Source organism: Barbus barbus (genome assembly GCF_936440315.1).
Source record: "Barbus barbus genome assembly, chromosome: 34".
Lineage (NCBI taxonomy): Eukaryota > Metazoa > Chordata > Actinopteri > Cypriniformes > Cyprinidae > Barbus > Barbus barbus.
In genome coordinates, this window is record NC_136762.1 from 747,501 (window position 1) to 762,500 (window position 15,000).

General features: G+C 34.9%; 1 protein-coding gene across 4 annotated transcripts in view; it reads left to right on the forward strand.

Annotated features, from left to right (window-relative positions):
* The window catches only part of LOC306854088 (mitogen-activated protein kinase kinase kinase kinase 5-like), a 36,770-nt gene that overhangs the window by 15,054 nt on the left and 6,716 nt on the right, over positions 1-15,000 (forward strand). For all 4 annotated transcript variants that reach the window (XR_013782800.1, XR_013782801.1, XM_079391899.1 and 1 more), the window contains exons 2-20: positions 3,617-3,674; positions 3,757-3,847; positions 5,033-5,097; positions 6,981-7,036; positions 7,125-7,172; positions 7,854-7,896; positions 7,983-8,055; positions 8,542-8,673; positions 9,216-9,278; positions 9,357-9,438; positions 9,637-9,750; positions 10,381-10,462; positions 10,539-10,597; positions 10,935-10,987; positions 11,072-11,116; positions 12,146-12,194; positions 12,847-13,009; positions 13,500-13,600; positions 13,798-13,839. Coding sequence is in view for 2 of the 4 variants with exons in the window: in XM_079391899.1 (XP_079248025.1) it covers positions 3,617-3,674; positions 3,757-3,847; positions 5,033-5,097; positions 6,981-7,036; positions 7,125-7,172; positions 7,854-7,896; positions 7,983-8,055; positions 8,542-8,673; positions 9,216-9,278; positions 9,357-9,438; positions 9,637-9,750; positions 10,381-10,462; positions 10,539-10,597; positions 10,935-10,987; positions 11,072-11,116; positions 12,146-12,194; positions 12,847-13,009; positions 13,500-13,600; positions 13,798-13,839 (1,419 nt within the window). In the remaining 2 variants the exon portion in view is untranslated. The remainder of the gene's footprint in view (positions 1-3,616; positions 3,675-3,756; positions 3,848-5,032; positions 5,098-6,980; positions 7,037-7,124; positions 7,173-7,853; positions 7,897-7,982; positions 8,056-8,541; positions 8,674-9,215; positions 9,279-9,356; positions 9,439-9,636; positions 9,751-10,380; positions 10,463-10,538; positions 10,598-10,934; positions 10,988-11,071; positions 11,117-12,145; positions 12,195-12,846; positions 13,010-13,499; positions 13,601-13,797; positions 13,840-15,000) is intronic.

Below are 15,000 nucleotides of genomic sequence, written 5' to 3' on the forward strand. Positions count from 1 at the left end.
AGCACACAGCTGTTTGTTTATGGCATCTAATAAGAAAGCGAGAGCTATGCTAACATTAGCGTCGGGTGGTATGTAAACAGCGGTGACAATCACTACTGTTAGCTCTCGCGGTAAAAAGAACGGTCGGCATTTAACAGTCATGAATTCCAGGTCCGGAGAGCAGTGGCTATCTAAGATTATACTGTTGTTTGACCAGTCATTGTGCACAAATTACCGTTTTTTTTGTTATGTCTGCTTTTTAAATTGATAAAAATAACTAATAAAAAATATTAAAATCAAGATGATTTATATTAAAATGTTCTAATGATCTAAATATTTTAGAAAAATGGATTGAGTTTAAATTAAAATTTCTTTCAAATAATACAATACTTCATTTCATTCATGTGTGCAAAAACTCTGTTACTAACCAAACACTTCAAAACTAAATGATGGTTTATCACAAAGCCATGTGATTTCCTTCTGTGGTGAACATTAGAACAAACTGTGGTAAATGTCCTCCTATTTTATTGTGGTATTTGATCTCTAATAACTGATTGTCAATGAGTATATTAATTGCCCATTAACTATGTTAGGTACATTGTTATGGTTTGCAATACATTTATGGGCTAACACTTTATTTTAAGGTGTCCTTGTTACACGTTACATGTACTTACTATTATAATAACAATAAATTATACATAATTACCTGCAAATAACACTGAGCCAAAATTGAATCCTAAAACTAACCATATAGTAAGTACATGTACTGTAAAAAGATTGCTGTAAAAAACTTTGCATTTACAGTATAATAATAACGTTACTGTGTTTTCAACTACAGTATTATTACCGTATTTTCATTTACAGTATCAGTGCTGTAGTGTTTATTTTCATGTAGGGTTAGTACATTGTACAGCACTGTAATCCATGATTTTTACCACCCCAACCCCATATAAATCACAATAAATCATGAGCATTAGTTCTGATAATATTATTTTTAATTGTTGAACATTTTCTTTTTAAAGTCTTGATCTCTAGGATGAACTAGCTGAAAGAAGTTCATCACCACAGTCCCCTGGGCACATTGTATCATGGCAAAACATACTTGTTGGTTTAATAGAAATAATTTTAATGCGCATGAAAACTCAATCTTGATGCACACAAGGCATGGCAATAAAAACATTCGGGCTTCAGCACCCCTTAGCCCACCCCTAGCGCCGCCCCTGTTTGATTCCCAGGGAACGAATAACTTCATAAAATGTGTAGAGGAGCGCAGCGCACGTGGTTTAAATATTTCCACACATGCTAGCATAACCAAATTCACAGTATTTACTAGCTGCCATATCAATGATCCGATATTCAATGATCTGTCATATATTAGATCCAATAATATTTTAAGCTGTCTTATGATTATGTTACAAAGTGCCCCTCATATGTTACAATGTACCCCACCTATGGGGCATGTTGTCACATTTCACTTCCATTCTTTTGAGATAAATAACGAAAAACATATACACTGTAATTATGAAACAACGCAACATATTTGTACTAGACAAGTGTGAAATTAAAGTGTATAAAAAATGATACTCTGAACCCCATGGCTGTGGATTTACACAAACTAAGACAGTCAAACACTGTTAGGTTGTGCCCGTGCTCCCCTACTTTAAATACAATATAGCTTGCTTTGGATAAAAGCATCTGGCAAACGCATGAATGTAATGCAATGTAAAACAGAATGTATTTAGGGCTACCTAATTCTGCATTTCTGTAAAACGGACAGCTGGCTGTAAGATGATTCTGCCCTCATATTCAGGATCCTGTTTTTGCTTGGAGAAATCTCCTGAAACAGAGTCACAACACTCTTTTAGTGTTACTATAGTTTATGATCAGGAAAAAACTACCGTACAGTAATACAAACATTTTTAATAAAATAAACATGTTTGGTAACGCTTTACAATAAGGTGTCATTTATTAACATTAGTTAATGTATTAACCAACATGAACAAACAATGAACAATGCATTTATTACACTATTTATTAATCTTTGTTAATGTTAGTTAATGAAAATACAGTTGTTTATTCATGATAGTTCACAGTGCATTAACTAATGTTAACAAACACAACTTGTGATTTTAATAATGCATTAGTAAATGCTCAAATTAACATTAACTAAGATTAATAAATGCTGTAGAAGTATTGTTCATTCTTAGTTCATGTTTACTAATGTTTTTAACTAACGTTAATGTTAACTAATGAACCTTATTGTAAAGTGTTACCACATTTTTAATATTTATAAGCAAAGCTTACTATATGAATATATTGCTAGCCCGTTCCTCTGTTTAAAGAGTAAACTGGTTCTGGAGTTAGTGGCTAATTTGGCTACTTTAGTAACATTAGTTCAGTTGATGAAAGCTCACCTGTTGTTTCGACGGCAATCACAGGAAAAGACTCCAGTACTCCTCCGATGCAGACGACAAGACCACAAACTGGAAAATAAAATACAAAAGATGTACTTTACAGTGGTAGTTCTTAACTCAGTATTTCATGTTTTATTTTACGTCTCTCGCTGACTTTAGGAACAGTCTCTAAAGTGAAATACAACACTGGTACACACGTTTCTAGCTTAAATAGCATTTGAACAGAATTGCACTTGCGATAAAGAGGCAGTGTACTAAAGATATTATGCTTCACTGTGTCCGTTAACTTCGGCTAACTGACATTATTAACTTACCAGCTGATGTTAAAAGAACAAACAAAAGTGCTTGAAAATCCTGTTTAAAGTCTTCAGTGAAACCGTGGTGTTGCCCACGCACTTCAGTACCTCAGGAACGTTATAGTTCGTTGTTAAGGTTAAGTAAGGACATGCCAGATTAACTAGAAACAATTTAAAATATATATTTTCCCACAATCCTTTGCAGTTTACAGTAAAATACTGTATATACATTTTACAGTATCTTACTGTACATATTACAATAAAATACTGCTCAAATGACAAAAATCGGTTACAGTGTGTAGTTAATTAATATTACTCAGTATTTAAATGTATAATTACTTTAATTCTTTAATTCTCTAACTCTCGATTCTAACTCTATTTTATCTCTTTGTTTTCATTTTTATTTATAAAAAACAGATCTACTAACACTTGCACTCTCTATATTCTATTTCTATCCTAACTACTTGTTTTCTTTTTATTTATTATAATAAATGTTCATCTAACACTAGCAATCTCTATTCTTTTTCTATTCTTTTGACTTGTTTTATTTCTATTCATCAAAGAGACCCTCTAACACTAGAGTTCCCTATTCTTTTTTATATTCTATCTACTTGTTTTCTTTGTATTTATTATATAAAAAAACCTTGTGAACTGAGTTAAGCACACTTGTGTATCTTTGCTCTTTTGTTGGTTTTGATTGCTTCTGTTGTCATCATTTGTAAGTCGCTTTGGATAAAAGCATCTGCTAAATGACTAAATGCAAATGTAATGTAAATGTAATTCAAATAAATATTTGAGGTTAACCTGATCAAAATAACACTTGGTTGACATGGAAATTAGTCAAAATTGTGAAATTGTGGATCAGTCTATACAGTTAGCATTGAAACAGTTGATAAACTGTGTGTGTGTGTGTGTGTGTGTTTTCAGGCTCGCAATAAACAGAATGGGGAATATGCAGCCATTAAAATCATCAAAATGGAGCCTGGTAAGAGCAGTGTTTAACAGACTGACCTGTCTTCTGATCGTTTTAATCATGATGAGCCTCTCACAGCCCGTCTGTCTTTCAGAGGATGATTTCTCTGTCATCCAGCAAGAGATCGTGATGGTGAAGAGCTGCAAACACAGAAACATCGTGGCCTATCACGGCAGTTACATCAGGTCAGACACTGGAAACACACTCTTACAAATAAAGATGCTTCATGATGCCACAGAGGAACAGTTTTGTCTAAATGGTTCCAGAAAGAACCTTTAACATCTGAAGAACCTCTCTGTAAAAGCTTTTTTGTGGCGAAAGAAGGTTCTTCAGATTATAAAAAGGTAAGAATGAGATGGTTCTTTAAAGAAATTTGACTGAATGGTTCTTTGTGAAACCAAAAACACATTTGAATTTGTTCGTTCACTAGATGCAAAATATCTCATGCAGCTAATAAATTACTTCTAATAATAAAATAACACATTTTCCAAGCAGCAACACAATAAATATGATTTAACTATGTGTGTGTATGTATATATATATATATATATATATGTGATGTATAAATTGTACATTCTTTGTTACAAATGCGTAATTTCACAATTTTTGTTTTCAGATACAATATCTGTCAGTATTTCAGTAATTTTAAGTTGTTTTTTTATTGCACTTTTTTAAAGTAATTTAGCATTAATAATGCTCCACAACAAATTTTCTTTTGAATTTGAGTATTTTTATGCTTAAATTATAAAATGATCTCTAACAGGTAGGACAACATTACTTGGTTCTGAGTTGTGATTGGAAATAATATCAGGTCTGACCTTATATAATAGACAGTACATTGCATTGATCATAGATTGTGTTTTACAGTGCAGTTGCTTTTTCTTTTTGGGTTTAGTAAATGCATGTATTTTGTTTATTTTGCTGCAGAAATTCAATCCAAAAATTGAACGAACCATCTCAGAGTTTTATAGAATGAATGGTCTATGGGGGGGGGGGGGGGGGGGGGGCAGATACAGAATTGCTGCAGTAAAGGCTATATTTGCAACAGGACAAGAGTGCAAGAAAACAAAAAAAATATGCAATATAGCTGTCATTTATTATGTGAATATACAAACAGAGAAAAATAATTTAAAAAAATAAATAAATGTAATCTAATCTGCGTTTGGCCACATGTTCTCATCCACATCACTGACATCTTCTCTGGCAAGGCATCTTGGGAAGAATCTTTTGGTATGCCTTATCCACCTCTGCAGTGTCCCTGCATATCTGGAAAAACAAGAGCTTGAGATCTAGTTTGACTCTTAAAAAAATGACAGATGACAGATGAATGGATATGAATATGAGTGTAATGATGAGTGTGTGTGTTGCAGGATGAATAAACTGTGGATCTGTATGGAGTACTGCGGTGGAGGATCTCTGCAGGACATTTACCACGGTAAACAGGGCCTGTCGTCTCTCACACCACTGTTTTTACTCGTTAGCTTGGTTTCCTGTTTTTCCTGACAGTGGCGTGTCATAAAAATATCTTCAGCCTCTCAAACCCTTTGGGTCTCTAAAAACACTGCGTGTGATCAGATGATATAATGGAATAGTTTTGATTTGAATGTTGCTTGGAAAAAGGTTTAATTCTGTCAGAATACAGAGCAGTCAATGGAGAAAGATGCTTTTGCATCCAGATGGTGTAATTTTGAGATTGATTTATATTTTAATCTAACTTTTCTAAACTCCCTTCGTTCTAATTTGATCCGTTTTTTTATTTATTAATTGTTTTATCTAACTTTTCAAAACTCCCTTCATTTTAAGCTGATATTTATTTGTTTTAATGTAATATTTCTAAACTGCCTTCATTCAAATTTTTTATTTTAATTTATTTTAGTGCTGTCAAATGATTAATCGCATCTAAAATAAGTTTGTTTACAGAACATGTGTGTACTGTGTACATTTATTATGCATATATAAATACAAACACATGGCGTATATATTTTGAAAATATTTCCATGTATATGTTTATGTCAGGGATCTGCAAGAAATGGGACCCAGATGCAAATGAGCGGACAATGGTGGTTTATTGACAAGACGTTGACTAGAGACAGCAGGGAGAGGGAGAAGTGAATCAGTCCAAACAGAGGGGCAGGGCAGACAACACAATACAGGCAGGAGGGATGACCACTGAGCCGGCCCAAGGTGGCCGCAGCTCCAGAGGAAGGCAGGAAGACAGGGACCCCGTAGCTTGAAGTGAATCTCAGAAGTCGCACCAGTCTAGCCGCCAGGTAGTGACTCACAGAACCAAAAGGCCTGACTCGTGAGAGTGGAGAGCTGCTTCCAGGTAGTAGGGGTCAGAGGTCAGGGAATCTGGGTAAAGGGCAGGACAGGGCAAAACACGATAAACAAGACAAGACGACACAAGACAGACAAAAGAAAATCTAAATCAAAAGAGAAAACGAAACTAGATAAGAATGCACAATCAAAAACAAAAAAAAACAAAAAACAAACTAGACAGAACTCAAGAAAACTAGAAGGAACCGAGGATATAAAATAACAAGATAGATTTACAAAAAAAAAAAAAATCACTTGAGCAAGATCAAAGGATATCTTTAGGACCAAGAAACAGGTAAACACCAAAACGAACCAGCCAAGACACAAGGGAAAGGAACACAATATAAAGCAGCAGAGCACACGAGGATCAGGTGAACACAATCAAGCAAACGAGGACTAGACAAGGGGGCGTGACCATGGGAAACAGGGAGGAGCACGGCAAACACAAACAGAGACAGAGATAGAGCATGTGCTCAGACACAAAACAAACAAAGACACATTGAACAGGGACAAGACTGTCAGGGTAGGATCCTGACAGTTTATATTCATATAATTTATATTATATATAAATATATTTAATATATGAACATAACATATTTTTCTTAAATATATGCATGTATGTGTGTGTATGCATATAATAAACATACACACATATATATTATGTCATTTATGTAATAAAACGTTTATTTTGGATGCGATTAATTATGATCAACTGTTTGACAGCACTAATTAATTAATTAATTTATATTAATTTATAAATGATTGATTTATTTTATTTTTTAATTTTAATTTTAATTTTGTTATTTATTTTAACATTTTTTATACTGTTTTCCCCAAAACTCCCTTCAATACTTATTCAGAGGCCTTTCTATCTAGGCTGATATTTATCTCACATAAATAAACATATGATGTCAGTTTACAGTATTTCTCTATAGTGTATCAGCAAACATGGTTGGGTTGAGTATTTTCTGATTGTGATTGTGATGTGTCTCTGTGTGTTAGTGACCGGTCCTCTGTCCGAGCAGCAGATCGCTTACATCTGTCGAGAGATGCTGCAGGTGACAGACTCTTCATGTTAAAACATACACACAATTATAACACAACACACTTCTGTCATGAGACACATGCTCTCTCTCTGTTTGTCAGGGTCTTGATTATCTTCACGGACAGAAGAAGATCCACAGAGACATCAAGGTAAACTCACACACTTCAGTCGTCTCTATCACCAGATGATTACATTTTGATTACTTTTCTAAATTTGTAACGAATGTTTTCAACTGTTAGTCATTTTGAAACATGTAAAGCAGGCAGGGTTAACAATATTACTCAACACTGATTACTGTTAGAGTTTCAGAATCCTTCATCACTTGAGTGAAGATTATTATAATTTATTTTTAAAGCCACAAAATCAGAACTTACTTTGAGATCATTCTGAGGTTAAATACTGATTTAAAACCATAATAATAAATAGTTTAGTAGCTATGATACTGTTTTTGAAATCAAATCTTTGCACAGCTACGACCAGAAACACTGGACTATAACAATGCATTGGAAAAACAGTTAATCTTAAAAAATAAAGCATATACATAAACCCAAATAGGAAATAAAACAGATATCAAATAAGCAATTCTGTCCTAAACTCCTGAAACATTGGTGTGTCATATATTAGAGCAGTCACTGCAATTTATTAAAGAAATCAATCAAATCTGTGTGTGTGTGAAAATATTCAGATGTAACCCTCTTTGTAATCATTAACATTTTCATAAGTAACTGTAATTTAATTAGGCCTACAGTAACTGTAACAGATTACAGTTGCATTTATTTAGTAATATAATTCCGTAATTCCATTAGTTACTCTGAGTTTGTGTTTTCCAGGGTGCAAATATTCTTCTGAATGATCATGGAGAAGTCAAACTGGGTTCGTAGAACAACTGAAAACCATTAAACCTGTCTCACTGCATCTGTCTGTGTCTGACGCTCCTCTGTCTCTGTCTCTGTTTCCAGCCGACTTTGGCATCTCGGCACAAATCACAGCCACGTTTGCCCGTCGAATGTCCTTCATTGGGACGCCGTATTGGTGAGATGAACCTCGTCATCTGTTTATGCTTCATTTTAGGCTTGTTTCAGAGTTCTGGCACACTTCAGCTAACAAGAAGCTTCTACTAAAGTTATGAAAACGTTATTTCTGAATGTTCTGTGAACAGTCAAAATGTCAAGTGTTCCCCTGGTTTGTGAACATTGTGGAAATGTTACGTTTAAATGTTTTCTAACGTTCTGAAACAAATAGTAACATTTAGAAAAACAAGATGTACGTCCAACTAAAATGTTTCAGAAAAATGTTCCATGAAAGATGTATAAATAATATTTTGTGCTAAGGTTTGGAGAACATAATTACAGTTTTTCAGCTGCTTACACACATTTTCAAAACTTTGGCTCTTTTTTTTTACTTTACACACAAATCCAAGAATTGCACACTTTGAATGCGATGTAAGTCACCAAATGCAGATTGAGGTCCTGATGATCAGACAGGTGGTTCTGGTTCTGAGCGTGTGTGTGTGTGCAGGATGGCTCCGGAGGTGGCCGCGGTCGAGATCAAGGGTGGATATAATGAGCTGTGTGATATCTGGTCTGTCGGAATCACAGCGATTGAGCTTGCAGAACTACAGCCACCTCTGTTCGATGTTCATCCTCTCAGGTACACAACAATCAAACTGATTTAAAGGAATGGATCACACAATAATGAAAATGATCTGAAAATGTGTTCACTCTCAGTTCATCTGAGATCAGGATGAGTTTGTTTCTTCATCAGGTTTGTAGAAATGTGTCTCTGCATCAGTGTCTCAGCAATGGATGCTCTGCAGTGAATGGGTGCCGTCAGAATGAGAGTCCAAACAGCTGATAAAAACACCACAATAATCCACACCACTCCAGTCCATCAGTTAACATCTGGAGAAGACAAAAGAAGAAACTAATCCAGCATTTTTTGACTAAAATACCATAGAGTCCATAATCCATAAAAACTCAAAACAGCTCTAAACAAAGCAGACTCTGTCAGTGACACATTTCTACAAATCTGATGAAGAAACAAACTCATCCTAATCTTGAATGAAATGAGAGTGAGCACATTTTCATTACTGGATGAACTATTCTAAGCTGCTTTGAGACAGTCTGTGCTGTATAAAGCTCTGTGACTCGTCTCAGATGAAGACCAACACTGTTTGTTCTCTGGTTTCTCAGAGTTCTGTTCCTGATGTCCAAGAGCGGCTATCAGCCTCCCAAACTCAAAGACAAATCCAAATGGTGAGAGACTGAGATATTCTTTAGTAAAGCATCAGAATCTGAGCTCAAACTGATCTCTGGCTCCTCGTCGTATTTCAGTTCCACCGCGTTCTACAACTTTGTGAAGTCCATGCTGGTCAGAAACCCAAAGAAGAGACCCAGCGCTAAAAAGATGCTGACGGTACCATGTGTTTTGTGCTAGCACGTGTGTGTGTGTGTGTGAGAGAGAGAGAGAGAGAGAGAGTGTTTGTGTGTGTGTGTGTGTGTGTGTGTGAGAGAGAGAAAGAGAGAGAGAGTGTTTGTGTGTGTGTGTGTTGTGCTAGCACGTGTGTGTGTGTGTGTGTGTGTTTAGCTGAACTCGTATCATGTCTTGTTGCAGCACTTATTTGTGACGCAGCCGTCTTTGAGACAAGAGTTAACCCTCGAACTGCTGGACAAAGTCAGACACCCTGAGAAACTCAAAGACTTACACATGGATGATGAAGATTTGGAGGTACGTACACACAAACACACACTTATGGGAAAGATAAATCTCAATCTTTAATATCTCAGTTGGTTCTCATAGACAGCAATGAGACTGCATCAGGAGACTGAGATGTTTCTCCTGAGAAAAAGACCTCAGTGTCTCCTCTAGACGTTCAGAAGAGATCTGCTCAGATTTGAAGAAGTATGCAATTAAAAGTCAGAGATCTCAGTTTGATCTCAAACCCGCTCATTGTAGGTCTATACTCTTACTACAGTATTTGACAGCCATAGAATCATTTGTGTCTATTTTTGGCTAAGATATAGTAGAAGGAACATCTGAGACAATGCGGAAATGTCTTTAAAGAGCAGAGCAGTAGCACAAAAGTGTTTGAATATCAGACTGAATTTCACGTTTGTTAAGCATATTTTATCATTAGAGGACTTTGAAAAACCACATAAATTGAGTCATGAAGAGTGCCCTGTTTACTTCTTGAATGAATCAGTGTTTTGAACAACTCAGTTGATTGAATGATTCAGTGACTCACTCATAAAGACAGTTGCTTGTTTACTTCTTGAATGATGTTTTGAATGATTCGGTTAAATGAATGATTCAGTGACTCACTCATAAAGACAGTCCATCTGTGTGTCTTTCTCTCAGGTGATCGTCCCACATTCACTCAGAAGAATTCACTCAATCAACCGACACAACCGGGCCGAGAGAACGAACTCAGACATCAGCTGTAAGACTCTCAAGTGTGTTCATGACAGATCTGCACTCATTATTTCTTTATTATAAAGCTGATTTCTGTGTTTCAGTGGAGCAGATTTACACACAGAGACCATTCGCTGGCAAACGAGAGTCTCCAGAAGGAACGGTTAGTGTTTGTGTGTTGAACTTCTGAGAGGAAGCTGATAAAAATGAGCTCAGTCTGTCTTAAACAAAAGATAACTGGCTATTTAACAACCAGGGATGATATGTCCCAACACATCTTCCTGTTTTAAAAGGAACTGCATGACCACAGGGAAAAAGCACTTGTCAAACCACTTCATGGGGTCCCTAAATAACTAATTTTCTTCTTTCTGTAGTCATTATCATTAGCTGTGTAGTTGTGTTCATAAGTTTAGTTTAAAAATAAGAAGGTTTGCATTTATTTTTATTGCAAAGCAGATGTTGTGAGCTAACATGTGCTGTTGTTGATGTGATTGGTGTAGTTACAGTCATCAGGAGGGCAGTGGACGAGTCCTCCCATCATTTCCAGAAGAAGGTAAGAGCCGACATCACATTTATTCACTCGTCCGGGACATATACAGCCCATGTGCTGATGATTTCTCATAATAAACTCTTACAGGGATGAGAGCGTGGACACGGATGACGATTACGACGACGTGGAAATGTAAGTTCTTCTCCTCTTCTGAAATCATAAACACACATTTATGCATTTGGCAGATTTACTGCATTCAAGCGTTTAATGAGTTGCTGCATGAAGCGAATCCATATGATCAGCACCAGCTAAAGACCATCTAAATCACGGCTTTCTCCATTATTATTATTATTATTTATATATACTATTATTCTACTTATTACTATACTTTTATTTTTTATTTATTTTTTTAATCTTAGCTTTAGTAATTTTGTTATGTATTTTATTAATGTTATAGTTATATTTTAATTTCCATTTTAGTTTTATAAATATAAACCTAGATCCTCATGATGAAGGTAATTAATAAAAATACTAAAATGTTGAAATACAGAATAATAATACATAAAACAGAAATGTATACATTTTAATTTTAGCTTAAGGTTTAGTCATTTTGTTATGTGCTTTTGACATTTTTATTAGGTTTATATATATATATATGTGTGTGTGTGTGTGTGTATCCATTTAGCTTTCACTTCTATTTCTGTTTTAATAATTCTATTACTTTAAAACCTATTTCAGTTAGTTGCTAAGGCAACATTTCAAGGTTTATTTGAAATTTTCTCTAATTTTCTTTTTATATAATATTAGTCATTTTATCTAATATTTATATTTTATTTCAGATTCATTTAAGTCCATTTAACAAAACAAAAGTAATTAGTTTTAGTTAACATTAACAACACTGGTTTGCTGAATGATTAGAATCTTGTTAGGCAATCTATTTATGATTTTAGCCATAAACACAGAGGTCAGGTGTAGATTAGTAAAGAAACAACTCTCATGAACTGAACAGAAAAGAATCAGAGGTCCGTTCACTCACCACATGTTTGATGTCATTGAGTGCATACGAGAGAGCTGTGACGGTGCCGATGTTAATGATATCTGTGGTTAATCATGCTTCTCATTTTCTCCCACAGACCAGCGAGGTACAGTATAATCTACAGCACAGATGAATGTCTTCATGAATTATGAAGATCTGACGGAGCGTGTGTTTTCTCTCTTCAGTAACACACTGCAGTACAGCGATGACGTTCCTCCTCCTCTTCCTCCCAAAGTGAGTCTGTTCACAGATTAAACTTCCGTTTCAACAAAACACATCCGGAGGGAAATATTACTGAAAAGTTTTTTTTTTAAAGAAAGAAAAAAATGTACTGATCCCAATCTTTTGAATAGTAGTGTATATTGTAACACAAACTTTATTTTGAATAATCACTGTTCTTTTTAATTTTCTATTTATAAAAGAATCCTGAAAAAGTATATTAAAAAATATTTAAAAAGTCCCAAAGAATATTAAGTTTTCAACATTGATAATAAATCAGTATATTATTATGATTTCTGAAGGATCATGTGACACTGAAGACTGGAGTAATGATGCTGAAAATACAGCTGCAGATCACAGAAATACATTACAGTTTAACCTTTTGTGACATATTACACCTAAAAATTCTTACAGTGGACTAGCAGTAAAACTGATAAAATATTTGGACCATCTTTTGCTTCACTGTTTTTGCTTTAATTGCTAATGTGATGTTTTTCCACATATTTGTCTAATATTTTATTACCATTTTCTAAACTGCAAGGAATAAACTGTGATATAATGTGAGAAATGTTGCAGGTGTCTGAATAAATTTTGGTTTGACTGTATATACACAATGTTTTCTATATAAAGCGTGTGTGTGTGTGTGTGTGTGTGTGTGTGTGTTCAGCCGAAGCAGCGCAGTAGTTCAGAGGAGAGTATGGCAGCAGAGGACGATCACAGTAAAGCTCTGGGCATCAGCGTCTCGGCCCCTTTATTCAGAACGTCCAGCGGAACACACACACGACCTCAACCTGTTCCACGACCCCGATCCGTGCGCAGCGTCAACTCAGGTTACCATCACACACACTCACTCACACACACACACACACACACACACACACACACACACACACACACACACACACACACATGTTGGGTTTCCATGTTTTATGGGGACATCCCATAGGCGTAATGGTTTTTATACTGTACAATCTGTATGTGCTATTGCCCTACACCAACCCTACACCTAAACTTAGCCCTCACAGGAAACATGCTGCATTTTTAGATTCTCAAAAAACTTTATGCTGTATGATTTATAAGCTTGTTTCCTCATGGGGACCAAAAAATGTCCCCACAAGATTAAGATTTACTGGTATTACTATCCTTGTGGGGACATTTGGTCCCCAGGACGTGATGAATACCAGGTGCACTCACTCACACACACACACACACACACACACACACACACACACACACACACACACTGGTCTCTCCCGATTCACCGGCATAACAGTCTGTGTGTGTTTGTTTATGTGTGTGTGTGTGTGTGTGTGTGTGTAGATCCATCTGCATTCTCCAGCTTCCACGCTGATCCTCCAGCAGACCTTCAGCCTCCTGAACTTCCACCTAAGAAGGACAGAAGACGCAGACAAGCTCCTCAGGTGCCTTTAGTTCTGCTTCATCTCAGATCAGAACACAGAACTTCTTTATTTCCCCTGATCATCCACTAAAATGAAGAAGACTGTGTGAAATCTGTTATGGGTTATTTTGATCTTGTCATCTTCACACGTGATGCTCTGAGCTCCACAGAAAGTCAGATACAGATATGCCTTTGACTTGTTTTTTGGCTCTTGTTCAGGATCCGGTCGAGTGCGTCAGTCCAGTGGTCAAGAAACCACCGGTACGTTCTGACCTCACTGCTTTCTGATTACCACATTTACAGGAAATAAGCTGCTTGCAATAAGTGCATAAGTCTTCTTAAGAATTCTGTGTATAAGTCACATTTTGTTCTTACGTTTAGAAATAATGTAAAATACCAGTAAATAAAACATTAGAAGCACTATAAAACAGTGTTTTTGAGATACTATTATATTTTTCGTTAATGTGTTTTTATTTTTTATGCTTTATGTTTTTATTTAAATTTTTAAAAGATTTTTATAATTGTTTTGTATTTTCATCATTTTTATTTATTCATTTGTATTTTATATTTTAGTGCATGCAGTTAAACTAAATGAAAATGACAAATGTTGCTTTGGAAAGTAGCTGAAATAAAATAAGTTTTTTTGTATTATATCTTATTTTTAGTTAAATTTATTTTTATTTCAAGTAATGACATTTTTTTTTAAATGGTTTATTTTAAGTTAACTATAATAATCCCATAAACATGGATTTTAGTTCTCTCCACAACAAATCCTCTAAATTTAACGGCATACAGAACAAGAATACAAATGAAGTATAGTGCCATTAATTATGAAGGTTTATTATAAACACCAAGCCTAAGCACAGACTGTGTTAAAGTTGGATGTGAGTAGAGATAAGAACTGAAACCCATGAGATAACATGATCTAACATTTACTTTCCGAACAGTAACACTTTACAATAAAGTCCCATTAGTTTTATAAAAATACAACTGTTTATTATTAGTTCATTTTAGTTCAGGACCAATGAAAAAATATAAACAGATACAACTTTTGATTTTGTATTAGTAAATGATGGAATTAACATTAACTTAGATTAGGTTAACTAATGCAGTGAATTAATGTTAACAAATGAAACTAATACCTGCTTTTATTTCTTTCATAAACATTTTTGTGCCTACACTGTAAAAAAAAAAAAAGTTGGGCAAAATTAAAAGTTTAAGGCAACTAGCTTCAGCAGATTTTTGAGTTTTCTCAATTTCTTGTTTTAAGTTTATTCAACAAAAAGTTGGTTGCCTTAAACTTTTAAGTTAGCTCAACTTTTCTTTTCTTTTTTTATAGTGTAATGTTAATTGCAATGCATAAATTGCTTTGGAATATAATTTGCAGCGTAATTTGACATAATATAATAGATTACTGTATTT